The sequence below is a fragment of the Apus apus genome, chromosome 4 (genome assembly GCF_020740795.1).
Source record: "Apus apus isolate bApuApu2 chromosome 4, bApuApu2.pri.cur, whole genome shotgun sequence".
Classification (NCBI taxonomy): domain Eukaryota; kingdom Metazoa; phylum Chordata; class Aves; order Apodiformes; family Apodidae; genus Apus; species Apus apus.
Genome location: NC_067285.1, coordinates 84,177,621 through 84,205,344, shown reverse-complemented (window position 1 = coordinate 84,205,344; position 27,724 = coordinate 84,177,621). Strand labels below are relative to the sequence as shown.

The 27,724-nt window shown below is 40.4% G+C and overlaps 1 protein-coding gene across 1 annotated transcript; it reads right to left on the bottom strand.

Moving 5' to 3' along the window:
- Nucleotides 1-11,824: 11,824 nt before the first annotated feature.
- On the bottom strand, nucleotides 11,825-27,699 carry ASAH1 (N-acylsphingosine amidohydrolase 1). The gene is made up of 14 exons (XM_051619633.1): nucleotides 27,283-27,699; nucleotides 22,535-22,581; nucleotides 22,254-22,344; nucleotides 20,963-21,049; nucleotides 19,946-20,024; nucleotides 18,981-19,055; nucleotides 18,200-18,245; nucleotides 16,502-16,646; nucleotides 15,273-15,327; nucleotides 14,985-15,066; nucleotides 14,255-14,386; nucleotides 13,897-14,020; nucleotides 13,289-13,345; nucleotides 11,825-12,614 (listed from the first exon to the last, which is right to left on the bottom strand). The coding sequence occupies exons 1-14, from the start codon at nucleotides 27,682-27,684 to the stop codon at nucleotides 12,525-12,527; spliced, it is 1,512 nt and encodes a 503-aa protein (XP_051475593.1). The 5' UTR covers nucleotides 27,685-27,699; the 3' UTR covers nucleotides 11,825-12,524.
- Between the last annotated feature and the right edge of the window lie 25 nt (nucleotides 27,700-27,724).

The window sequence follows — 27,724 nt, the reverse complement described above, 5'->3', positions numbered from 1 at the left end:
TGGAGCTGAACTGCACAACAAACAGAAGGGAGGTGAGCTGTAGTGAACCCTTCGTACAGCTCACAGGCAGGGATAATAGCAGGTCACTTGCTATGCTGCACTTCTGCAAGAGTCTTCACTGACTAGATTAATGTAAAACCCTTAACCTGCACCTGGAGATGGTAAATGTATCGATAGGTATCAAAGATTACCTAATCTTCAGGTACGATGATTGCCCTCTTGTGTAAAAACCTACAGACAATATCTAGGAAAACAAGGTACAGAAATTTAATCATCGTATAGAAGACAGCACAGTTGACTTGCATGTCTAGGTCTGCCTGAAGTGTATTTTCCCTCACAGCCAGCCAAGCAGGATCTGAACCAAACACTATGCCTTCAACAGTAAAGCTCAGGATACAAGTTGGGCAAGAAATCTTTAGCTTAACTCATAACGATATATGAAATAGATGAGACTGTATCTCCCTTTGTGGCAAAGCCACAAGAGGTGTTTGAGGACCTTTTAGCTTGTTGTTTGTTTTCTTTTGTCTACTGGCTGCTGTGGTCAAACAAAGGCCTAACAAAGCTGGGGCAGAGGATGCTCCATCTTGTCTGCTACTGTCTTACTCAACACAGGGTGTTTGGAGCTGTGCCTGTTTGTTCCACCACAATAAATCACCAAGGGAACTTCTGCAGCATAACATTTTTCTCCTTGGTACTCTTCTCCCCTGTAGAAACAAGACTTCTGGCAAGAATCAATTCCTAATCCCATTAACTAGAATGTAACTGATTTTAATCAGTCCAACTGTTCTAACTGTTTCTTATTTGTAAGCAGTAGAGGGAGATGAAAAAAATAGAGGTAAGTTTCAGTAAAGCCACATCCCCGTTCCTTTCTCTGAGGCATGTTAAAATCCTAGAGGACTATTTGATACGGCAGCCTTTAGCCAGGTTGCTTTGCAGAGAACCCATGAAACATGCAGCCAAATAGCACTGGTGTAGCCACTGGATCAGAAGGTGGACTGGTAGTGAGATGGCATGTTGTGGCATGGTACCTTGCCAACACTGGCATCCACTGCTGAGGGGCACCTTGCTCAAGCCCATGTGATTGCATAATGCTACACAAAGCTTCCAGGTGACCTTCATCGGAAGTCCTAGTTAAACAAAAACAAAACACCTACTTGCAGTAGCCTGATGTTTAAGCCATAAATAAGTTTGCATATCACAGAGGAAGCACTACCTTTTGGTTAACCTAAACCAAATGCTGGTCTAAGGCTCAAAATCCCAAAGGCAAGAGCACCACACTGACCTAAGTTTCCCACAGCAAGAATGGGGGAACACCGCAATAGGCTGCCCAGGGAGGAGGTCGAGTCTGTTCTTCAGCTGGACAAGAGCCTGAGCAGCTGACCTTGCTTTGAGTGTAGTTGTGCCATGAGCAAGAATTACAAGAGCATTTGTATGCTTTTTCACAAAAGCCTTGAGGAAGAAGGAATTTACTTATTTATTTTAGTTATAATTTGCTCTTTCACTTCTTTGCCTTCATCCTCAAAAAAGGTTTAACTAAACAGTGCTACTGTCATGTGCTAGCAGGCCAGAGTAGCTCATCACATGACTACACAGACAATATTCACTTCCACAGGGAGGAAAGCACAGGGCCTTGAGCTTGGCCAAATCCCCCAGAAGCTATCTATATATATCCTGCTCTTGCTGTCAGCCAGGCCCTAGCAAGGGTGTGACACACCGTCTGTGTGCATATGTGTGATGTGACTGTGGTGGGATAGGGGCATACTCTGGTCAAGAGTCAGGAACTCTAGCTGCTGGAAAGATAATAGAAGTTTAATTAAAAAAAAAATTACCGCAATCCACCTCTTTCTTTGTTGGATGAGCTACCCTGAGTTGCTAGTGCATTTTCTGCCAGATGAAACCATACACAGACCTATCAGATTAAAAGCTGGTGAGCAGAGTGGCTATCCTTCAGCCAGTCAACCATGTTCATGTCCCAGCTGTGCTCAAAGTGCTCTCTGCTCTTAGAGCTGAGTAGGCTTTCCTTTTAAGTCAGTATACAGGTATGCAGAGGAGATGATCTGCACAATGAGAATAGCCAAAAAGCTTCAGACAGCAGAGAAGCTACAGTGCAGGACAGTTTAGATTTACTGCTTTTCACCCAGGGCTGTGGGCTGGATTCCCATGTGTTTTAATCCCAGTGACACTTCACCATAAAACTCAGTATTTCTAGAGCACAGACAAAAATCACTCTTTCCACAGAAAAACATGCTAACTTATGCCAAAGATTTCTCTCCTTTCCTCTTTCTGGCTGCACAATTTTTGAATTTCCTATGCAGTGCATAGGCTCATACTCAGCCAGAAGGAAGGATGGAGAGTGTCCTCAGCCAGCTCCAGCAATCAGAAGCACGGCTTTCAGTCTCAGGCTCTGGAGAGCACTGAGCCTTGTCCTTCTGCACTGTGCGCAAACAGCCTATGGAAGGGAAGCACTGCAGTCCCTGGAACAGGCCCAAAGTAAGGCACCTGTCATGTATTTCTGTAACCCAGTCTAGCCCTGCCAAGGAGTGGATATGGTACCAGTCACATGCATTAGTTTGGATGAGCATCTCAGAAAGCTCCAGCAGAGATGCCCTCTGTGTGGATAAACTTTATACGAACACCAGTTGGATTGCGACACTATTAAGAAAAGAACAAAACCACTTCTGCATCTAGTCCTTGACTAAGGGGAACTTAACCCTGACACTTAAACAACTTGTATTAGGAGCAGATCTCATTACTTTTTTCTTACTGTAAGTCAAGTACAGATTGAAATAATTTCAAAGGAAGAGTGATAAGTAGATAACATCATTAAAGAAGAAGCAGGACCTGAACTGTAAGCTTGAGGTTTGCTGACCTATCAGTTCTCTAGACGACTCCTTATCCCAGACTTGCATTGCACACTTCCACCTCTAAAGCAAGCAGTACTCCCAGATGTTAGGAAGTCTATACTGTGATGAAGTGCCTCCAAGTGCCCTGATGTTAAAAGCTTGTCATCTCCAGAATCTTAAAACCACATAAACTATTCAGGAAAGGAAAAATAAAACAACCCCACAAATGAAAAAACAAACAAACAAACAAAAAAACACAAAACCACACAACCAAAAACCACCTACAAAAATCCCACCACACCCACACAACAGAACTCCCCGTATAATTCACATAGATTGTAAATACAAGAAATACATCCTGGGAAAAGGGTGAAAAGCTTTTTTTCAACAACAAATCCATAGAACCCACTGTCCATTTGCAGTAGAAATTCAGATATGCAAACATTTGAAATAATGTAAAAGGCACAAAAATGGCTTTTAAAAAAAAATGTCTGAATTTGCTCTGAATAAAGAAAATACATATTCATAGAAAATACAAACCCCTCAAGAAGTGTTCCTTTAGGCTACAGAAGAACCAAACCCTTATGTATTTTGTAGTAAAAACTACACAAAATCAGTCAGTGGGAAGCCCCCTCTACAGTTCTTAGGTATATTTGAGGTTGTCCTTCTCCAGTCCATTTTGAAAAACCTTTCCATCTTATAATCACCAAATCCAAAGTCTTGCAATTCAGGAAAACTGCTGGTTTTAAAATGCCGTTGTGTAGTTTCAAATACACAGGCTTATAGTCAATATGGAACCATTATAATCTTCACCAAGGAGAGAGGAATGCAAGACTTTGTTTTCCCTATAAGCAGGAACTACCTTTAGGATCCTCTTTTTGCTTTGGGAAATGTACAGAGTTGCTTGTGTTGGCAGGCAACTATCAAAAGCAGAATTTCAAGCCAACAGGCATCAAACAGAGCAAGTTCTGCAAGGTTACTCAGAAGCCAGTTGCTTAATTAACACTTTACTTGAGCTGCCTGAGAAGGCACACTACCCATCTCAGGCTTTAAAAGACACTAAACTGGAAAGATTCATTAAAGTAATCTTTTGTCAGACTTCATATAACCATATTGTTTGCAAGCAAGTTAAAAACATCATTACCTCTCTTGCATAGGCAGAAAATTTCAGGCTGATCCTGTAGAAGAGCTACTCCTTTCCCAAGAACTCAAAGTAACTGCAAAACAAGCTTAAGTATTTCCCAGCCTTTTCCTAGACCTACCTGTGATAAGCCCTAGTTATCACCCAGCTGGAGCATGAGAGTCCCCAGACCACATTTCATTAGCACCTGAATTAATTTAGCCTTACATACATTGCATCATGACAAAGTTGTAAATCTTATTGCTCAACAAAATCCACCTACAACAAGGCAATGACTGAAAACGTAAGTTACTGCAATCTTTGATCAGTATTTACATTAGCGTGACTTTAGAAGACTAGAAGTAACATAACAACTCTTTTTTATGTTGTTGCAACCCAAATATTTATTTTAGGTAATCTACATAATTTGTGTTTAGAAGCTTTCATAACCAAACAAACTTGGAAATGCAAAACTTCTGCAAAGAAAAAAAGCTAGAATATGTTTACTAGTTTTTACATTTTTACTTATTAATCTTTTTAGGTGGTTTACGTCTGAAAAAGAAAGGAAAAAGCAATTCTTTCAGCATATTTCTCTAGAAGAAGTTATGGATGCTTTAATTTCCTTTTATCGGTGAGACATCTGTGTTCAAAAACAATGTTGAAATTAGGCTGCTAGAGACTGCACAGTCCAGGATTAAAATGCTGAATTCTATTAGGATGGCAATCATCATATTCCATCTCAAATCCATGTGTCTTTCATGTGTTTTTTTTAGTATGTGTGCATTGGAGGCTGGTGTTTTGTAGTGATGTAACTTAGGTCCTCTTGGGACGTGTTGCAGCATGTATTGTGCTTTTATTATTGCTGTTTGTTGGAATGCTGACTCTCTCCAACTTACCTGGCACGAGTCCTTGGAGAGCCCCAAAGGTGTGGGACCTTGTCTGCATTGGAAGGTTGTGGGACTAGCATTTGTAAACATGGCTATAGAAAGTAGTGCCTCTCAGAAATATTCAATACCAGAAAAGAAGCCTCATTGTAGCAAGAATTTATATTTCAAAATACTTCAAAGGTTTGAGACTGCAGTTTAGGAATTGCAGGAACAGGTGTCTATATATATAAAAAAAAAATCTCTTGAGATCAGCTCTGCTCTTGCTTGTGATTTATACTAGCAGGGATCAGTTTCATGCCTTATGCTGGGAAAAACTCTTCTACTACTCTTTTTTGTTCCAATAAATAAGAAACTATTTGGCAGATAGCCACAGCTGAGAAGTGTAATTGGCAAAAGCTTTCAATTGCAAATCTAAAATGTTCACACAGGAAAAACTAAGCAGATACACCTCATTCCATACAGTGGTTCTTGAGTATGCTCCTTTGTTGTCATGTTACACTAAAAAATGCAAAGGAGCAAGACTATCTGCTGGTACCTGTTGGGTTTAGTCTGTGGGAAGTGTTTACAATGAGTAATACCCATGGGTTTCCTCGCCAAGTGTTTTGAACAGGGAAAGTGTCGCGTAACCTCAGCGCTGTGTTATTCATGTGGCAGCCCCAGCCTGCGTGTGGAGGTGTGGAACCAGACCACAGGAAAACACAGAAGAGCTTTCTAAATTAAGACTGATGGTCTGACTGAACAGGAAATCACACACACCCGTGCAAGCTGTGGCCAACAGCACCAGGAGTGTTTGGCATGGCCAGTTAACCTCCTCGTAAGAGGTAAATCTATTTAAAAAAAAAGCTACTGCTCAGCCCTGTGTCTGCCAGTTTTGGTGGCTGGGAGGCAGTTCTGTAAGGGCTCACATTGTGCTGCCTTTGTCCTCAGAGCAGGAGTGAAAATAGCAAGCCAAAAAAAAGTGTGGTTTAAGCAGGCATTTCTGACTGCAGGTAGCCCTGGCACTGAGGGCCGTGGGAAGCAGGATTCCTGCTGATGTGTTGTGGTGATGTTGTGTAACAGAGACATTACTGGCAGTGGGAGCTTGAGATGAGGATAGACAAAGTTGCCTGGCTGCATTTCAAGCCCATTTGGGTGACTGGGAGGTTTCTCTCAAATGGTGTGGGCAGGCACTGCACTCGCAGGCTTCTTGATGGAGATACTCAGCTGAGTGGCCTATAGTGCCTGTTCAGAAGTTGAAGAAGAAAATTAATGAGTCACTGCTTTGGGGATCATATAATCACAGAATCATAGAGTCGTCACAGTCAGAAAAGACCTCTAAGATCACAGAGTCCAACCGCCTACCCAAGAGGAAACAAACAAACCCCCCTAACAAGCAACAATACAACACCACCCCCATGCCCACTAGAGCATGTCCTGAAGAGCCACATCTATGCATTTTTTTAATACCTCCAGGGGTGGCGACTCCACCACCTCCCTGAGCAGCCCGTTCTAGTGCCTGAGAATCAAGTACCAACCTCACAAAGAAAATGCACTATGTTTTACTTGTTGGCAGAGCAGCGGTTGGTGTAGTTGACCTTGGGGGAGGCTGTGATGTGCACCTTGGGTAAATGGGAGCTGTTCTAAGTTGCTTTATTGTCCTATCCAGGCCCAACAGCTGCTCTTCTGCCTTTCTCCAGACAGGTACACGGAAGCTATGTTCTGCTGTATCCTATACTCTTCTCATCAGTACCCAACTCTCAGCTTAAAAAAAACCCCTCAAGCTGTCTGTAGCTCATTCAAGCACTGCAAGACAAGAAAACAGCAGGACCACAGCAGATGCCCTGTACACGCAAGACTTTTTATCGCACAATCACTTCTATCCTTTTTTTTCCTATGCTGGCTGGCCCTTTCACAAAGTTTCTGCCTCAGCCAAGACATGAGGTGTTAATGTTCAGCACTCGGTGTGTACCCTGAGCCTCACTTATTTTGTGAACCATCCAAACTTTGCATTGAGATGATTCATTTTCTTACCAGTTTTTCTATGATGCGCTCCCTGTATTTTTAATTCCATGATCCTTGAAGGCATGCTGGTATTGAACTACATCAACTTTGTTTGAGGGCTTCAGACCTCTTTTTGGATTAGTTTATGTTGTAGTCTCCCTGATACCTAGAAAAGTAAAGGATATGTTACATATGGAGCTCTGAGGTACAGAATTTGAAACCAAGATTGCCATTTAACTTTGAAGACCTGAACTGAGATGTAAAAAGTTTGGAAACATTTTGCAGTACTTCATGTGACTTCAGCATAGCTCCCTCTGTCTTGATTGCTGTTGTGATCAGTACTTCCGAAATACAGCCAGTGGGATCACAGACTGGATACTGGCCAAACAACACAACCTCCTCGGTTGCCTGTGCAGCACCTGGCAGAAAAGGGGAGAGAAGTCAGATGTCCCAGTAGATACTTAGACCTAACACCATCCATTGTCCTGCAAGGCATTCTCTTATTTACTGAAAGCTGGAACAAAGCAGATCCCTTTCCCCTTTATTGTGCCATTCTCATTCAGCACGAGAACACTGCCTGACCTGCAAGTGAAACATGGGACCTCTGTAAAAGGAATTTTGGAATAATACAAAGAGACTGTATCCCATGCAAAAAGGAAGTGGAATGAGCGGCTGCTATGCTTTTTGGCTTCTGGACACCTCACAGCCTTAGTATACTTTTAAAGTCTTGCTTTTAAATCCAAATAATGGTTGCTTGGGATAGTACATATTTTTAAGTTTCATATTCTTATATGATCTGTTCAGATCTACTGTCTCAGCATAATTTGAAAAAATGTGGTAACACCAGCTACTAAACACATTGGCTGCTGTGGATGGGGAGGCACATTTCGCTTGGGATTTCAGTTGACAGAAAAGGAATGCTCAATTTAGGGAGTAATGGGGTCCAGAGAGGAGTATGCTGTAGTTGCTAGATCTTCATAGCCTGCTGCTCTGTCTTCCTGTTCTGTTCTACATCTCTTTCTTCTGACACTTCCTGACACTGGCTCCTACTTCTCTCTTCCCCCTCTCACAGGAATGCAGATGCAGCATTTTGGGAACTAAGTTGATACACATTTTATGTAACTACTTGAAGTCGTAAATATTAGTGTAATTCAGATGGTGGGTGTATCCTGAGAAAAGGTTATGTCTAATCCAAGTGCTTCCAGGTACCTGAATTTATGTTCCGCTTTAAAAATAAGATAGTGCTTCAGCATCATCTGCCTAATAGAGAGAGCTTAGCAAGATTAAAAGACTAGACTAGTAGTGAAAAACCTTAAGCAAGCCTTGTGACTGGAGTTACCTTAAATGCAAAATAATCAACAGAGGCAGCCTCACAACTGGGATTCTTCTGTTGCTCATGCACAACCCTTGGAGAACAAACTTTGCAAAACCTATTAGACTGAGAGAGGTTGTCCCATATGCAATTAATGTAATTCAGAGCTGATTCACTGTAGATCAAAAAATGTCCTGAGCACAGTGCTCCTCAGTGTGTAAGCAGACTAACTCCTTTATAATTATTGTCCTCTTTTCCAAGTAACAGAGTGTGGGAGTGGATTGAGCTACAAAAGACCTTTAAATTCTGATACCACAAGTTATGATGCTCTGAAAAACTGGCAGGGAGACTTAGAAGGAACAACAGCCTTTGTGATCACAGTATGTGGCCAACTGGTATGTTGTATTTCCAGACTTTTTTACTAGTCAAATGCCGCTTCTTATAAAACACATACGTACCTGGAGATTTCTTCCGAAGGCAAATTGTGGTTTCTGCCACTGCTTTGACTGAGCATGATTTGTTCTGGCTCATCTTGTTCTTCTGGTGCCACAGATGGGAGGTTTGCTGATTGGAGAGCTTGTGTGGGCCTTTCTCACTTCTGTTCCTCCAAAAGCAGGAGAGTCCAGCTGATGATCTGTGGCATAAGCTGGTCATTTGCCTGCTGTTGCCACTTGGGTGAAATCCAAACTTTTGAGCTTTTTGTTCACATTTCTTTCTCCTTCAACTTGTAGCCCAATGAGCTGGCTGCGTGAAAGTGGAACAGGTGTTTGTGCGGGAGGGAGGAGTGTTGTTAGTTCTGGTGCCTGCCTTAAGCTCTCAACTGCTTAAGTCCACAGTCCATCACGCCTGCTCACTCCAGCTCAAGTCTTCTATTTACTTTTGCTGTTTTTCTTGCACATACTTTCCAGGACATCTGTGGGTGCTGCTCTGGAGCTTTCCTTCTAAGCAAAGAGTTAACTTTTAACTGACTCTAATGAAAACTCACTTGCATATAGAATCAAATTCCTTACCTGGATTCTCCAGTCCTCATTAGCTGCCAACCTTTTCCTTTTTGACATGGGAAATGCCATTCCTTCTTCCTCTGAAATGGTATGAAGCTTCACTAGCTGGCTTTTTTAAGTTGTGGAGGTGTAATATTTTCTCAGCAAACTGACAGTTTTTGCATTTAAATGCCAGGGCCCAAACAAATGCTTTGTCTTTCATGTAACACTTTACTTCATCAAGTTCAGAATAAACTGGATTAACTCTTTTTATTTACATTAACAGTAAAATTCTGCTGGAAGCTGAAATACTGAGGTTGTTCTTCACAGAACTAGACTTTGCAGTAATAATAAGAAAGTATGTTGCTCTTATTGCTTACATATCTAATAATTTTTTTCCAACTACTTGATGATTTTTCACAACAGAACTAGAAAGGGGTGTAAATCTCTTATTTAAACTTTACTGATCTGGGGAAAAAACAAACCTAAAAACAGTATTTAAAAAATCAGACAACCACCCCAGTGTTTGTCAGGTACCTGAACTATAAGTACAGCAATTGAAGTAACATACCCATTTTCTTTCTTGGTGTCTTTCTGCTTTAAAAAGAAGGGAGGGGGAAAAAAAAAAGGAAGCTCAGTCCCAAAGTTGCAAGTAGTTCTATACATTTCTTCAGTGGAATGGTTTCAGCTTCCATTACAATGCCTCAGGCAGCAGAAGCATGGGGGAGGCAGTGAACTGATGTTAAGCATAGATGTCTCTCTCTGTAGCAAGAGCAAATAAAACATAAAACTTTTTCTTGGGCTCAAGGAAACCTTCAGAACAAGTGCTTCCACAGTTAACAGATGAAGGTTAAATCAATAAGCAATTAATCACTTTAATCACGTTTTCTATATTAAGGCAGACACAGTGAGACACAGTTGTTGGGGGCTTTGTTTTTAAATGTCTTTATTTCAGTCAAGAGCAGGCATAGGCACTGAGGCTCTGGACAGACACCTCTGGGATTTAGCTGTACTTTTGCAATTGTAAAGCAATTTCCAATGTGGAAATGTGGATGGCCTTGCACTAGGGACATACCAAAAGCTCATTAGTTAATGACTGTAAATAGTCTACGCTACCTTGCTCCACATATGCTAAAGTGGGACAGAACTAATTAAGCAAGTAAAGTCACTACTTATTTTTAAATGGCAAAGTAATTTGATTATGGCTGTTACGTAACTAATTCCAGCTCAATCTGAACAACCTCCTACAAGACTAAGGTGCAAACTCAGGGGTACATGATGTGTCCTTCACAGTACACACTATAACACACGACTTCCTTTAACTGTTTAGATGAATCACATGTCCCAGAAGCTGCATTTCACATTCTGCATGCGCTTTTCTCTAATGTAAATCATGCCACTATGTTTCTTTTGGTCTACCTAGGTTCAATATTCATGACTGAGATTAAAAATGGACTCTTGTAGTACAATCATTCTAACATGCTTCTGCTTGCCTATTTAATGTACAAGACTAGCCTTTTTTAACGTCATATTAACAGCGGGATGCTGATTTCTGTGTGCTCTCAATGTGTCAGTGCTTTACACCCCTTTGAATTGCTTCTTGCTGTGCTACTTTGGGCACTCTTCTAAGGCCTAGATTATGATTTTCTTCAACCAGAAGCCATGTCTCTTTATCGGCTCCTAAAGCTTTTTTCCTTTTGTCCCTGCTTCTTTCAGTGTTGATGGAGGGAGAGCCTCCAGTAACAAGTCTGCTGTAAGCTGGTAGCCTCACTACTAAATCAAAGGATGATTAAAGGTTATTTTTTCATATTTCTTTCAGAAGAGGAAGCAATATTAAATAAAACTCAGCTAGTGGTACCTGGATCAAAGTTGATGTTACGTATCAGATTTATGGGCAATAACTTCTTTCTCTTTCTGTAGACTTTGTAGTGTTAAATTTGCAATTAGTATTAAAAAAATCTTAAGAGTATGCTTTACTGTTTGGAAGAGAAAATTGTAGTGTCCTCTGTTCTGAACTTCTGCAGTACATGAATACTGTTCTTCAAGTTCCCACTATCAAGAATCCGACTGTGACTGGTGTCATGAATTTGCAGGTTTTAGGTAGAATGCCTTATGGCAATAGTGTCTCTGCAGTCACCAAAGAGACAGCAAAAAATTCCCTTACACCAGTGGCAACTTAAAATTCACGGCTTAATGGGGATATGAATAGTACCTCTTCCTAGGGTGGTTAAGAAAAGATTGCACGTAAACCACCATGTGTACCAACCCCTAAGATTACTCTCCAGTGTCTTCCCTTTGCCTGTTACAAAACTGTTGTCACTGAAAACTAGTCCCAGCAATGCAGCCAGTGACAGAGCTAAATCTACTGCCTTCTGCATGATCTACTTCCTAGGACATGAGGGTGCCTGTACTTCTCTCTGTTTCTGGCTAATATGATAGTCTCACTTGTCTCCCCTCCCCCCTTTCCAAAAACCAACCAACCAAAGTCCCCTCAAACAACCCCATCAGGATTAGTAGCTGGCTTCTTCCCATTATGGTATGAACTTCAAGTGTTGATTTACAAAATTTTCAGACACTTAAAATCAGACTATTTGGAAGAGAATGCCCTTTCTGCCATGTTAGAAAACATGCATGGTGACTTCCACTGGGGTATGATATCAGTGTGTGTGTAGTGTGGACAAAGAAAGTAGTTCTTAAGAATATTTATTGTATTAGTATTTATTTTTCTGAGACAACAGAAAAACCTGTATTAAATTTTTTTGTTAACAGGGCAAGAAAGAGCATCAGCAACAGATCTATGAATCGGTGAAAATACATCATTTTGGCTTAGATCTTCCTGTAGGGATTTCCCCAAGACCTTATTTCTGTGACTAGACATTTGGTAGGTTATTTTTTAACAGGGCATTTTAGACATAACCTCTTACTGGAGCAGAACACTAGCGATTGATCTTAAGTGCATAGGAAAGAGTAACAGAACTGTACTGTTCCAGATGGTCTTCTTATACCTAATTATTTTTTATGTTTGGCAGGTAATCTAAAAAAATGCAATCAAGTAACAAAAAAACAACAAACCCACAAGCCAACAACAAACAAAACCAACAACACATTCAAGACTGAAGAGATCTAGAGCTAACTGCTGAACTCTCGTGGCAGAAATGGCTGAAATCAAACCAGACATACATTAGCATACATCTTGTCAGCAGAATTGCTGATCAGAAAGCAAGAAAGTCCAATGTGAAAGATGGGTCCTCTCTTGTTAGAAGCTCACTGACATTTCTATATAGCCGTAAGATTTCTGAAGAAAGGAGTTAGGCTGAGGAATCTTTTTCCAGGAAGTATTTTTTTCTTGGAGGACCTCCAATTCAGACAAGCAGCTGGTTCCAATATAGGAAAGGTACAGGACTACCAAGGACTGCAGGGATCTGGGCATTCCCGCAGGTAAGTTTCTGTATGACCCCTATTTACCTCCATCAGTGTTGTGCACACAGTCAGCTAATAGGCAGATGGAAGGAAGAGGAAGAGGGAAAAAAAAAAGCCTCATTACAGCATGTAGTGAAAAACTGTCTCTGATACCAGCTGAACTGTTCAACTAAAATGACCATTTATCTTATTTAGTCAATAACATGCAAGTATGAATAGCTTGTTTTCCAGCCAAGAATGCTGCCTCCACTGAATACAGGAAGTAAAACTTCTATTATTCAAAAACTCGTCACCCCTTTAGTGTTTTTTTTTGTTCTGAACAGCAAAACTTCAATTTCAGACTAGAACATCTTCTGTTGCAAGAAGAATGTGCCTGCAGTATTCCTATACCATGAGGTATATCAAGTTGTTTCATTCTACTTAAAAAGACCCGAATCACAGGTTAATTCAGGCTAGAAGGGTCCTTGAGATGTGTGTAGTATAAATGCTGCCTCCAATCAGAGCCAGCTATGCAGGTAGGGCTCAGGCTACTCAGAACTTTACAGGTGTAGGGTCTTTGGAAAACAACTATTCCAACAACTACACTCTCCTTTTACAAAATAATGTAGAATTTGTTTTGGTTCTATGTGCATTTTTTCACCTAAAAAATTCCATTAATGTACCACTGTGACCTCCTTAGATATACACTAGCTAGTGATCTGTCCCCACCCCCGACTCTAAACTTTCTGCAAAAATATAAGCATTACCTTATTGAGGACAGGCTTTGTGGAGAGAACATCATAAATTGTTGGTAAGGAGATGTTCTGAAAGAAAGTAATACATTGATGTTAATGAACATTAACCTGGTAGTGCAAATGCTGAGAATTTTAACTTCTTACTGCTCAATTAGGTAATAAGATAAGGTTTTAAGAGTACATGATACCCATACATCTTGAAAACAGAAGAACATGGGTTGCAAAATCTTGAGCAGATCAGATCTCAGTATGGCATAGGACACCTGAGTGTCAGTCTTTGTTGCCTGACACTGTGTTTGAACTTCACTGGTGTTAAAACAGTTCAGAAAACAATGAAAACCCCTCTCAAAGTATCTCAAGGTTTAATCCCTGCATATGCAGCTGCAGAAAATGCTTGCAGGAAACTCACCTAGATGAAGAGAAGATCTACAACTAAAAAGCATATGTGTAAAGAAACAGCTGGTACTTCATTACCCAGACAAATGGTCACAAAACTATTAGTCACTTCTGTCATTACAGCTGTGCTTGCAAATTCCCTGATTTCCCCTGGCTGTGTCAGATCAGTGCTGTAACTTGGGAGCCTCAAGACAGCAAAGACAATGTATTTGGAGGATGTTTACCTCTTGTGTTGTCTGGTTCAGGCACTTCATTGCAGGTGTTCTACGATTATCCAAGATTAGTGGAGGCTTCCAGCGATCATAGTTTGTTTCTAACACGTACCATGTGCCTTTCTTGATGTCAAGGCTGGAAAAGAGGTTAACACTTATGTTTTGCTGGTCTGACTACATAGTAAGTATACATATAGTGTATACTATACACAACTGCAGTGTTTTTTTAGGCTTGCTGTGGTATTTTTCAGCGATGCTGAAGAACTGAGTTCTTGCACAAGAGAAGTCACAAGACACACAGGACACATTTATTGGTGGAACCTGTCCTCTTCTGGAAGGCTCCACCAGATTTCAGGTCAAGCATACTCACTCCCAGATATCCAGACTGGCTGTCCTGGAACGAGTTATCACACATCCTTCTCCAGAATTTTTTCCACCCAGTATAAAGTAAGCTGGAGCCAGCAGTCTTGTTTTTGCTAGTTTGTCTTTGGCATCCTGGTAACTGCGGATAGCAAAGCAATGTTTGACTATTAAATGCTAGTTCAAGTACTGAAAAGTGAGTTTCACAGACCCAGGAAAAGTTCAGGTAGTTACACCTTTCTTCCCCTTTAATGCATATATGAGGAGATTGTATCAAAAGGGAGGAACACATTTATGCAAAGCTCCTTCACTCACTTTGTACTTAAATTTGTTGAAAGGTGCTCTTTGTGCTTTTTCTACATTTAAAACAGGAATAAAATTATTACATACTGTGTCATATTCCACCTAGTTCATTCACCATGTGAGAGCTTAGTTTCTGTTTACTTCTTATAATATACTATCTTTTGGATGTGTTTTGATGCAGAATGCTGTTACACATTCAGATACCAACAAGATTATTAGGAAAAAAAAATCTGAGAAAACAATTTGAGGAGTTGCAAAGAGATCATATGTAATGCCTCCCTGCCACTCCAGAGTACCAGCAAAATCAGCACTATTTACTGTTAATACTTCTAGAAAGTTATCTGTATCATTAGGTACTAAGCATACTAGAGTATTCATGCCAGTTGAAAGCAGGGCAGATTAAAGTAGTAGAATATATAGAGGAGGGGTGGCAATACCTTGTAGCATTCTCTAACACCGTTCTTGTAAGAAAGCCCATCCACATACCATCTCTTCTACCAAGAAGCCATTCGAAGATTCCTGCAAAATATCACTGGTTACAATAATTTGTTTTCAGGAGGTTCACTCATCCTATTCTAACTTTCACAGTGTTTAAAAGTAACTGTGTTTTATCCTACTGATCGGGAATCTTTTCACTATTTGTGTGCCTGTTTCTTAAGGCAACTGGTATGACGGAGGTCTGGAAAACTTGTACAGAAATAATGAAACAAATAAGCATTACTCACCAACATAACCACCATCAAGACTGAAACGCTCATTCATTGTCAGAGTGAACAAGTCCTGAAAAGCATGAGACAAGTCAAACTTCATTCATTGCCAGCCCATTAATACCGATAATAAATAAGAGGCAGCATTGCAATTTACATGCCATTGGAGCTTCTTGTTCATTAAACTCTTCTCCCTTTGAGTAATGGGCTGCAAGATCAAGCCCATGCTGAGAAGAATCTAATTTATCACAGCTTGAGCAAGTCAAAATGATAATCCATAGTTCTCTGACTTGGCATAGCAATCCAGCAAACCATGCTTTTATCCTAAGCAAGTCAAGCCTGTGGCCATTTTTCTCTTGGTCCCTGTTGCATCACTGAATTCCCATTTTACTTCCCTGAAGTATGTAACCTTCTTATCACCCCTCTGAATACTATTCTACTTTGAAGGCAGATTTTAAGTCCCAGAGCTAAGTACACCCTTATACGTTACTGCTGTCTACATGGGCATAAAGCTGTATGCAGTTCAATCTGTGCTACTTGCAACATGCAATTCCAACTCAAATCCCAGTCTTCTCCTACTAGTGTTTCTTTCAGAGGGAAGTGGAATTCAGTTATACTGGATCAGTTTCAGAACAGACTCCACACAATTTGACCAGAAGTCAAGAATAAAGCTAATACAATGCAGGGATTTATGCCAGAAATGCTCTACTATGAAAGTGGTGACATAAAATAGAATATAATGTCAGAGCATGTAGAAATGGAGGAGCTATGGTAAGCTGGAGACCCTAATATAGTTCTGGTTTTTAAGATGTAGATAAAATCCAGACTTCAAGTGCCTATTAAAAAAGAAAAGAAATACTGCCATGCAGGACTCCTTTTCAATGAAAGATTGAAGAAAGAATTTAAACAGCACAAGCATGCTTTTTCACCTCTGGGATCACAGCAGTACCTATTTGCTAGCAGGAAACTCCAACCACTTGACCACTTTATATTCACTCCTGTTCTCATTCACAATTCAACATTGTTTTTAAGAATTGTCCAAACATAAATACTTCATTTAGGCAATCTCCTTTTACAAGGAAGAGTGCTGTGTTGTTTTTCTTTACCTTTCCTCAAATAGCTATGAAGTGTAACAGAACAGTTAAGAGATCATTAAAAAACATCCCAAGGCAGAGAATGAAAGCACAACTTGAAGGAAAATCTGAAGCATTATAAAAAAATTGACAAGCCTCTCTCCACATACTTACTGGTTTGACTCCAGACACCATGCCTATGTATCCTGCAAAATTTGTGGACTTGAATACTGTTTTGTTGTTTCTCTGGAAGTCCAAGCTTACGACTATAGGCTTCAGTTCCCGAGTTATAGTCCAGGAATTATTTTTAACATCCCACCTGCAGAAGATAGTACAGCATTTTCCTCGGATCTTACTCATGTCAGCCAACATCACTGCTTAGTAGTTACCTGAACAGCACAAGCAAGGGACAACTAGGAAGTCTAAACATGGAGGCAGTCAGTGGCAAGAACAAATTCTGTTTGAATCAAGAGTATACACATTAAAACTGGAAGAGGGGAGATTTAGGTTAGACATTAGGAAGAAATTCTTTACTCCGGGAGTGGTAAGACACTGGAACTGGTTGCCCAGGGAAGCTGTGGAAGCCCCATCCCTGGAAGTATTCAAGGGCAGGTTGGATGGGACTCTGAGCAACCTGGTCTAGTGGGAGGTGTCCCTGCCCATGCAAGGGGGTTGGATCTAGATGTTCTTTAAGGTCCCTTCCAACCCAAACCATTCTATGATTCTGTGATAGTCAGTATTAAAGGGCACCACTATTACAGCTGATTTGTTTTGAATACACAAATCCTTGTTCTGTTCCTGCTGGGGAAAAAAAAAGGCTGTTATGGGTACTGCCTGCTACACCAAACCTACTGTATCCTGAAAGCATGTGTAGCTTGTTCTGCAGCAGAATGAGCCAGTTCCCTCAAACTCTTACTATTCAAAGGGAGAAAACAAAACCACATACTACTAGATTTGATCTACACAATTCTAGTTCCTAAGATAAGCCAGAACAGTTTGTAGGCAAGAGGGTACAAAAGAATATTTAGCAGACCACTATATAAATTCTCAGGAACCAATCCAGGTTCTGGGAACAGCTTTGAAAAGTTTCCTTAATTTTCAGGGAGCATGTACTTGGTATTTCTTACAACTGAGAGAAGTTCAACACAAGCCAAACCAAGGGACAGGTCAAGTCACAGTTGACTGCATTTAAGTTTTTAATAGGCAGGTAAGAATTTTAATGAAGATGAACATTTAAATTCCATCTGGGCCTTGAGAGTCATCTGAATGAGTGACATTACAAAATATACTGGGATTATAAAAGCAAGCACTGAACTACCTGATCGTGAGGGATGAAATGAGAACTAGAGGAGAGCCCAGTGCTGGGCAAAAAACTACAGTTTGTATCCCAATGAATGATAATGTTATCTGAGTGGAATACCAATCACTGGCTTCTGAGTAGAAATTATGAATGATGTGACATGCCAGTAGAGCACTTCCGAACAACCACAAAAACAAGCCACAATCCACACACTGAAATTGCTGCTTCTGTCACATCACATAAAAAACAAGACATACTGTGCCTCAGAGATGAGGTTACATGGACCGTTCTTTGGTTTGAAACGGCTTTAAGTGGAGCTGAGAAAACATGATGTAACTTCAAACGCAACAGTTCTGTAGTCATTTCCAACAAGACCAGAGCAGTGTGCCACAAGAACAGCAGAACAATCCTTTTGTTTCTTTTAGCCTTTCTTCACAACATGCAATGCAGAATTATGTGTTCCAGTCTCAACATTTTTTCATTTAGTCACAAAAAAACAATGTAGAAAGTTCCAAGTTCAGCTACCTTTTTCTTTGGGTTTAAAAAAATAAGGCATAAGCTTAGGTACTTACCCAAGAAAGAGTCCAAAATCCAAGTTTCTGGCATGGTACAGCTTCCCTACATAAAAAAGAAATAAATACAATTTTTTAAAGACAGTGACATAACTTTCAGCTTAGAAAACCAGAAAATGGCTAAACACAAAAAATACTCAGTTTTTTTTGGTTCAGAGAACTGTTTTGCTATAATTGAAATAAAGTAACCTTGTACAATGCTGGCCATCTCAGCCTCAGATACTTTCCATATTATATTAATGCAATGGTAATACCTTGAGCTTCCCCTAGAAGTGAGACATTTCTAAGCCCTGTGAGAACCACTCAGAATTTCCTAAACTGGGACAGGTGCAGACAAGGGCTGCAGAATTGGCTTCATCCTGGCTCAAACCAGGACAAACTGACTATCCATTTCCTCTAGTCTAGCACCATACATGTGTGACAGCTAGAAACTAGATGCAAAATGGATTGCATTAGAATCTTCCATGACACTGCAAAAGTATCAGGTGTCTGGCTGGTGTTTCTTTTGCCTAGATAAACAAATGCTACCTATTTAAAAAAAACAAAATCAAAACAAAACCAGTATAAAACCAAACAATCTTTGAAAGTAATTTTTCCTTTTTTTTAGCCTAAGACACCTGTGATCTCTTATTCCTTCCCCAAGGAATACATTTTTATTATCACTCTTATTCTCTTCTACTAGACCTCCTTGCCTGGAGTTGAGAAAGGACTATTTATATAATTGAGGTGGACCCCATCCTATGTAAGAGAAAACTGTTAACACTGTTCTGGGTTATATTACCTGTTTTATCTTCTGCCACTATTGATGTACATACAGTAAAAATTTCATAAAAGATGTTAAAAATAACAATTTCACCTAGAACAAAAAGAAACAAAGTTCAATAGTTTGAAACTTTTGTCCTGAAAATAGTAAAAAAAAAGTTAGAAAAAAGCCTATTGGAAAGTTCAACATTCTGTAATATTTCTCTTAAGAATTTGTTTAAATCTCATTTGATCTTTGAAATGACTGGTTCCCCAAAATGTTTGCCTTCCTGAAAGGCAAGCAGAAGGACCAGAATCCCTTGGCCTTCCTTCTTACCATAAAGGAAGCTGACAGTCATTGCCTCCTCTGGAAACTTCAAAATAAGCTTCAAAATGAACTTTGAAGAATAAAGCTGCTATATTTCCCATATAAGAGCATCTGACTAGCACCAGGTGCCCTGCTACTGTATGAGGGAAGCAAGAAGCAGGTGTATAGACCTTCTCTGTCTCAATTTAGGAAGAATTCAGTGTTTACATCTCACCTGAAATTGCATTCTTTTATGGGAGGTGCAGAAGGAAGGCAGGAGGATGTGGCAAGGATCACAAGGGAAAGAAAACAGAATGAAACTGAGCCTTTCCTTCTTGGTATGTCTAGAGCAGACACACAGCTGAATGGAAAACCAGTGAGACTCATGGATGTCCCCAAATTTTGGTGCACAAGAGTGGAGACTTGCTCCAGTTCTCAGAAGCGAGAAGCTACAGCTCTACAGAGGAGTCCCAGCCTGATTAAAGGCTTATGTGATTTCTTATCATCTCCTCTAAAATACTGTTTCCATTTAGAGAAAGATGCAATTTATTGCTTTATCTACTTAATTAAGAATTTATTTGTCAAAGCCACATATGACTATGACTACACTGCAGACTGGTACACATACTAATTTTAGATGAGTCTGAACTCCTACTTTTCTACTACATTAAACTGCATAAAGTGTTGGAAAATATTACCCAAAGGAATGCCAGATGAATTTGCAATCCCTTGAAGCTCTTCACTGAAAGGATAAGGTAGTGTGGCAGTCAGATGAGCCTGAAAGGAAAAGTTTTGTATGTTGTTTGTGTATATTAATGCTATTTTGTTACTTAAAATAAACCTCTACCAAATAGGCACATAATTCTCACAACTATTACATCAAGTATTTAATTCCTCTGCAGCCTGTGAAACTTGAGGACGTTTGTAGAGTACTTGGAAGACAAGTACATACTTAAGGAATGAAAAGACTACTGCTTATCAAAATACTGACTTGTGAGCAATGGAGGTTAGCACAGTATCTTCATTATTGTTAGCAGCAAGAAAGAGAACAGACTGAAGTAGTACTCTTACATGTTAAGAGCTCAGCTGCAACTGAGCGTGACGTCAATGTTTAAGGGAATCCCAAACTTTCACACATTGTTATGACTACCTGCACAGGCTACCTTTATGTCAACCCCACTGAGGCATATAGGAATACGAATGAAGTGGTGGCCACCATGACCTAAGGCTGCTGTACGTAAAGTTGCTGTAAAGTAAAGATTTTACCTTGTACTGTCTGCCATACTGTCCTGATTCTATGCCAAAGCCTATTTTAATTACAACCACATTAATTTTTAAGAGGAAACTGGTGAAAGCTGCCCCTGTAATCAGACATTTATCAGTTTTCAAAACATTCTTTTATTCTACTGTCTAAAGGGACAGGGCAAAGAGAATTTCAGTGAAGTGTTTTGTCACAGTGACTAAGTCAGTAGCAAAAATGTCTAGCATGACTAAACCAAACTTGAAAAGATCTTAGGAAAAACTAGAGACGTGCATTTTATGTTTCATGGTTTCAGAGTAGTTCAGAGTAGGCAAGAAGGCAAAATTTCAGAGTAACTCTTCAAAACAGTGTTCCACTGGAAATGGAAGAATTATCACTTGGGAAGATCTTAACTGCCAAATTTAATAGCATTCTAATTCAGGTAGACAGTAATAATTAAGGTGTAAATACTTACTATTTTGTTATCCACTATGTCAACAATTTTGCCACTGGGGAAGAAAGTATTTACTATATTTTTAATATTCTGGACAACAGTCTTCAGCTAAAAAGAACAAAGGCTTTTATTGAATAGAGGATCTTAAGCATAAGAATTGCTAGAATATTAACAGAACTCCCTCACATACTTTAAAAAAAAACATTTTGTTGGAAAAAATACATATTTAAGTCAAGTGCTAAATGTCACGTTCTTGGTGAGAAAAACACTCCCAGTGCCCCATTAAAGAGTCATTCTTCAAGCTTTATTCAAATAACTTTCTAGATTAGCTCTAATACGTCCCTCTACCAGAGAAAACAAATTACAGGAAAAGCCGCCTTGTCTTCTGCTCCTTTGATCCCATTTTAATACTCTGAACTCTTCTGTCTTTACAAATGTCAACTAAAAACTCTTTGCTTAAGCACTGCTGTTCTTGAAGCCATGACAACTCTGTAAATTTCTTATAAAAGTACAAGCTTTCCATTCCTCACATGTGTGAATGGTAACAGAGCTCCACTCTATGTCATTTAACTCCAAAGTACACAGCAGATAAAACCTTGCAGAATTTAGGGTGCAACCTGAAGCTTCCAACACCCACTGGCTTAAATGAGACTTTTAAAACAAATATTACGGTGTAAGTAGAATTTGTCTGGCTTTCAGAGTTGAAAGGTCAAAGTCAGCAGGGATACAGCAAAAATTCCTGGCCTTTTTTAAGAAATTAAGCATTAATGAATTGAATTTTCAGCAACCTTCAGAATAATGTTGTTCTAAGTAGTTTGAAATAGGCTTGAGTACTTAAGAAGTGTTAATTTTAAAGAAGAATTAATTTTCCCCTTGCCATTTCATCATCTCATGCAGTGTTTTGAGAGGAGCAGAGATGCACAGAGGAGAAGGCATGCTGACTCAGTTTCTCAGTTCAGTTTACTTAGGCTGTCCCTTTGGTGTACTCTTCCCTCTTCATTCTGTATTACTCCATGACTAAAGTCCTTTGATAACTGAAAGCCTGCTTTATGCCACACTGGTTTTCATTCCTGTAAATCCCAAACATCAGTGCCCCTACACCTGGTGCTGCTAGTTCAAGTGTTGAACACAAAGTTTTACTCAGCACCCTCATTTTAGTCTAAAATCATACTAAAAAAAAGTGTGCAAGAAATATTATCCCTTTCAGAGAATTTTAGCACAGGTATTCCTTTCCAAACCTTTTTTTCAAAATAAAAGGCCACATGCTAGTTTTATAAATGCTAAGCTTCAAAGCAAGCTCTGCATTTCATACCTCTGTCTTTTTGTCGTGCATCAAATCATCCCACCTTTTGCTGGGAGGTAAATCAAGATTTATGACATAGGTGGGTACATTCCCTTTGAACCTGAAAGGTAAGTACCAGAGTTCAAATTTAAAGAAGGCTTTGAAAAGACATTTGACAAAACAGGTGCTTCTCATCTGTAACTAGCATGTTCTAGGTCTGCAACAGGAACACATAAAAAACCCAACCTGTTCAGACATGCAAATCCTTTTTTTTCTGTAATTTGTTTAACAAGTTGAATAAGATTACTTACGTTGGTCCTGAAGGAGGGTATGTTTTACTCCTGCACTCTTCTCCATACTGTTAAGATAGTGAAACAATAGTATTTAGCTTCTTTGTTTAAACACTTTATTATTCTAGCAGGCTTAGTATTCAATTCAACCTCTAGGACTGGTCAGCTAATTCAAGTAACGATGATTTGCTAAAACAGGAAAATCTTGGGGCTTTGGAAACGGTGCAGAAGAGAAGTCAAGATCTAGGAGACAAAAAGCAGCTTCCCTGAGGTGTCTCACAAGCCTTCAAACAACTTGCCTAGTGTAGTCCAAGGCAAGCACAAGTTTACGAGAAATACACACACACATTTTTACTTAGCGTGAGTCACTTTAAAAGCATCTGCTTTAGACAAGTTTAGAAACCTTAAATCTCAGTATGGACCAGTTTGTTCCATTTGTGCAATTCATCATCTCATTTTATAGTGTCACTCATAATTATGCTCAGTGTTAGGCTTAATCTTCTAGCTGGGGCAAAGAAAGCACACTGAACTTTGGGCAAATTACTCAGATGGAGGAATGAACTATTGAGCATGACTTTATTTTGTGTGGAAAAGTGCTGCTGAAGTGGTGCTAAATATTATGAGAGATGCATTTCAGGAATATAACTAAACAGTAGTTACCTTCTTTTCTGTAAGCATGGCTAGTTACAAATGAAAGTCTATGAACCATATTTAGGTGTGCTCAAAGTGAATGCAAGGGTGTTTTTCCATCAATTACATAAGGCATCCATATACATTCATATATATGCACATCCATGCCACAATTATAATTGCACGTTTTAGCCAGTGATATAAAAGCAAATGCCTACTAGTTGCACCTGTGCTTCCAGCCAGTTGAGAGCAGACCAGACTTGGTTCCCAAGCTACCTAAGCAGATCAGTATATCTCACTATGCAGCACAGAAAGCCTCACTATGAAAAAGAAACACGTCTTTCCAGGAGTCCACAAAGAGGTTCCCAAAGCCCAAGTGTTTGGGATACAGAACAGAAATGAAAATATGTAGGGCAACTTCCACGACTTCTTCCTCTCTCCACCCTTGATTTCCAATATTTATTTGGCTGTACTAATTAGATTACTTTATTAGTCTGTCATTATAATGAATTCTAGCTCCAAGAAAAACAAGATCTCTATGTATTTGGGGCAAACAAGCTAAGTAATGTATATGTCCTCCCTGTTTTTAATGCATTAATCTAGAAAACACAGTATCTTACACAAAGCCATGGACTTTAAACACTGGCATAATTTGTTACAATTGGAAACAGGAATTTTGACGTGGGATTGGTTTCTGTGTGTTACCATATTTTCTTTTCATATTTTTTCCAGTGGCTGGGAGAAAGTATGAGATTAATTTCTGTTTTCCTACAGACAAGACACAGGTTTAGGACCAGAAACCAGAAGTTTCCTATATTTCACTGTGGTGCATTTACAGCCTTTGCATAGCTGGAACAGAAGGTCAAACACAAGAGGACATTTAATCTTCAAAATAAGAAAGTTTCGAAACAAGGAGGGTTGGGGACGGTATCGCATGACTAATTAGGCAACAGAAGTCAGAGACTTCCTGCGAAGCCAAACAAATACTTAACAGCATGAATGCAATTGTCTTGTGACCATTTTCCATCTTGCAATGCTGAAATCAATCAGAAAAAAAATGATGTTATATGTACATCCTACTGCAATGGATGCAGAGACTGGGACCTTCAGGAATTACTTCCTGTCAAAATAAGCTTCTTGACAGATAAAGCCTGTAACAAAAAATCCTTTGAAATGGATGGAAGTTCAGCTGACCTGTGAATATAGCCCATGCATACAGAGAGGAAACAGTGGTGATCATGGAAACTGACTTCAGAGGATTTAAAGTGATGTTCTAGGTGTTAAATGTTATACCACTCCTGATGCTCTCTCCTGAGATTTTAATCCTGTCTTTGAAGGATTAATCCTGTATTTTTATCTTCCCAGACCTTTGCAACCTAAGCCACAACAAAAAAAAAAAAAAAAAAAGAGAAAGACTAACTGCAAACTTTTCTGACAAGGTAAAAAGAAAAAAAAAGACACCTAAGCAATTTTCTTACAGAAACAGAAAAACCAGCAAGCAATTTCTATCACCAGAATGAAAAAAACAACTATGAATTTACTGCTGTGGTCAGTAAGATCTTTCCTTTTGCAGAGGCTTGACACTGGAAAAGGGACAATAAATGCTGTCTGAAGAGAAGCAGGTGCAGCTTTCCAGCATGAGAAGATCCCTGAGGTCCCCACACGACAAGCCAGACGTGGTCTCCCAGAAACAACCAGCAGAAACTGGCTCCAAACAGGAGGCTGCCTCTACAAATTTGCTTTTCAAACATGCATTTAACACTCTAGGAGGAATACAGCTATTTTTGAATGATGATTAAATGCTCTTTTTTTAAATCACCTTTTACTTGTAGGTTGCGTATTTTGTTTATCTGAAGTACTGCTGACTTTCAAATTTGCATGCACATAATGATACAAAAATGGATGTGTGGCAGCATAGGATCAAAACACTAACAGAGCACATATTGAAAAAGAAAGACAATGTGGTATGGGGAGAGATGGATATAGTTAAGAAAAAATGAAAGTAGCACAGAAAAATTGTATTATGACTGACTGTATGAAAAAAAAAGGAGAGCAGAAGAGGAACCAAATAGCTAAGAAACTGCCAAGAGGAATTGCTACCTGGAAGAAAAGTATCAAGCAATGACAGTTATTCATTGCAATAAAGAAAACTAATGCACAGCTTAATGATTGCTGAGTAAATACTTTAAAACCTAGCCTAACTTCATTAATATGAAATAGGTTGAATGTAGCTTGTGCTGTCTATAGAATGCCAGCACAAACACTTCCTTTACTACCCTCAAAAATATTTCTGATGTGTACTAGCTCTGGTATTCTTCCTTACTCTGTGCTTCTCACCTTCATTTACTTTTAAATTAAAAATAAATACAAAATTACCTCTTTAAGTTATCAAATGTGATTTCATAGATATTAAATCTCTTTCAGTCAAAATAGTACGTTCTATTCAGCAACTTCTGGTCTATGAACTGTGGTCTAGCACATTTTTCTCTCTTCTTTTTCTCTCTTAGGGGATGATACCAATGCAATACTCTGTCAAGCTGCAGTAATCCAAATATTGTTCACCTTTCTGAACATGGAAGTTAAGAATACTCTTGCAGTGCTGAAGAAATGCAGACTGAGCCAATTTAAATTGCAGTTAGGACAAAAAGTTCAGTATGTTTGAGGGGGCCTAGCTGGAAGCTGAAGGAACTGACAGTCTGCACCACTGAGATGTAATTCATGGCATTTAGCTCCCATTTTCTTTGTTTACGAAAACAACTCCACGTGCTGTATGTAGGAGGGCAACAATCACCATTCATTCTCCAGCAAATGATGCATCTCACCAAAGCCAAAATATCCAAGGCTGACTGATACCTGACTGAACCAGAGCACAACCTGCACCCTGGCCACCTGGTGGATATTGTGCAAGTGCAAAGATGTACCAAGTGCAACCAAATGCAAAATCAAGCTTTACCAACAGACTTTGCTGATAGCTTGCAACTTCTCCACTCCACACCCAAAGAAGCTTTTGCCTAAAATTCTCAAGGTGTTTTAAGCTGGAGTTGGCTTATAGCATTGGGAAGCTGCTCTAGAACAGGAGGATGGGACTGGGTGCACAGAAGAGGGTCTAATTCTGTGTAGTCAGGACAATGATGGAATAGGAGTAATTCTGATGCCCACAATCCTCCAAAGCCTTTCCTGCAATTCTCCCCTCTCCCAAAACTCATACTAATTTTCTTGAAATCAGTATCATTGGCTAGGGAAAGTCCTCAAGAAAATACAAGAGAAAATAGGAAGAAGTGTGTTCCCAGAATATTTAAATATATATTGCAAAATAATAATCTGAAATCTAGAGATATTTAAAAACCAGTCCTATTCATGGAGGATGAGGAGATTTAGAAACTGAAGAGATGAAACAGTGCTTTGCTGCTTCGGGAATAAAAACACATCAGAAAGCAAGAACAGGTGCCCACATGCCCAGGAGACGGAAGCCAGCCTGTTCCAAGTGACACACAACCCCCTCCGCCCCCCAACTTCACAATTCCACCCACAGTTAATTACTTCACCTATTCAGTTTTAAAAAAACCCCAAACAACACAGCGAAACACAGACACACACAGACCCCAAACAAACAAACAAACAAAAAGACAAATCTATCTGCTCTACACTTCTCTGCTTGGGTGAAGCTATAGTTAACAGAGTAAGCAGATTCAAAAGTGTATGTACTTTTTAACATGCTTGTCACAATTTTTGCTTTGGAAAATCATTCTTTAGGTCAAATCGAAGAACGTCTGCCACACAGATGTACATGAAACCGAGCGGAGGAATGAGTAAGGACTTGCAGAACAGACCCGATGAACACCGAGGCTTGTGACCACGGCCGCGCCGCTTGCCGGAGGAGCCGCTGAGAAGCGATCAAGTCCATGAGGGCGGCGAGACGCTGCCTTAAACTCACACGCGTGAATTTCAAGGCATGTCTGGCCTCCCGCGTCTGGAAGCGCAGCAGCTGCCAGTCCCCCCTCACACCCACCCGGCCCGCCGGAGCCTGACTCCCCTCGGGGGTCCCGCTGCACCCTCCCCGCCGCCGCCCCCCAGAGAGGGCCGGGGAGCGATCCGATCCGATCGGCCCCGTTCCCGACCCCTGAGGTCAGCAGGCTCACCGGGTCCGGCGCCCAGACAAGCTGCGCCACGACGAGCAGCGCAGCGGGCGGCAGGAACGCCCGCACCCAGCCCGCCATCCTTCTGCTCGGCTCTGCTCGGCGCTTCCCGGTGTGGCGGCACAGGGCACCGCCCCGCCCCGCCTGCCCGCGGAGGGAGGCGGCGGCACCGGCGCGGCCTTGCCGCCCGCGCCCGGGCCCTGCTCCCGGCCTTGCCGCCCGCGCCCGGGCCCTGCTCCCGGCCTTGCCGCCCGCGCCCGGGCCCTGCTCCCGGCCTTGCCGCCCGCGCCCGGGCCCTGCTCCCGGCCTTGCCGCCCGCGCCCGGGCCCTGCTCCCGGCCTTGCCGCCTGCGCCCGGGCCCTCCTTTTTATTTTGATTAAAGCAGAAGCTTTGACTTCCGGTCATACTTGGAAAGAGAGGGGAGTTCCACACAAGAAAACCGAAA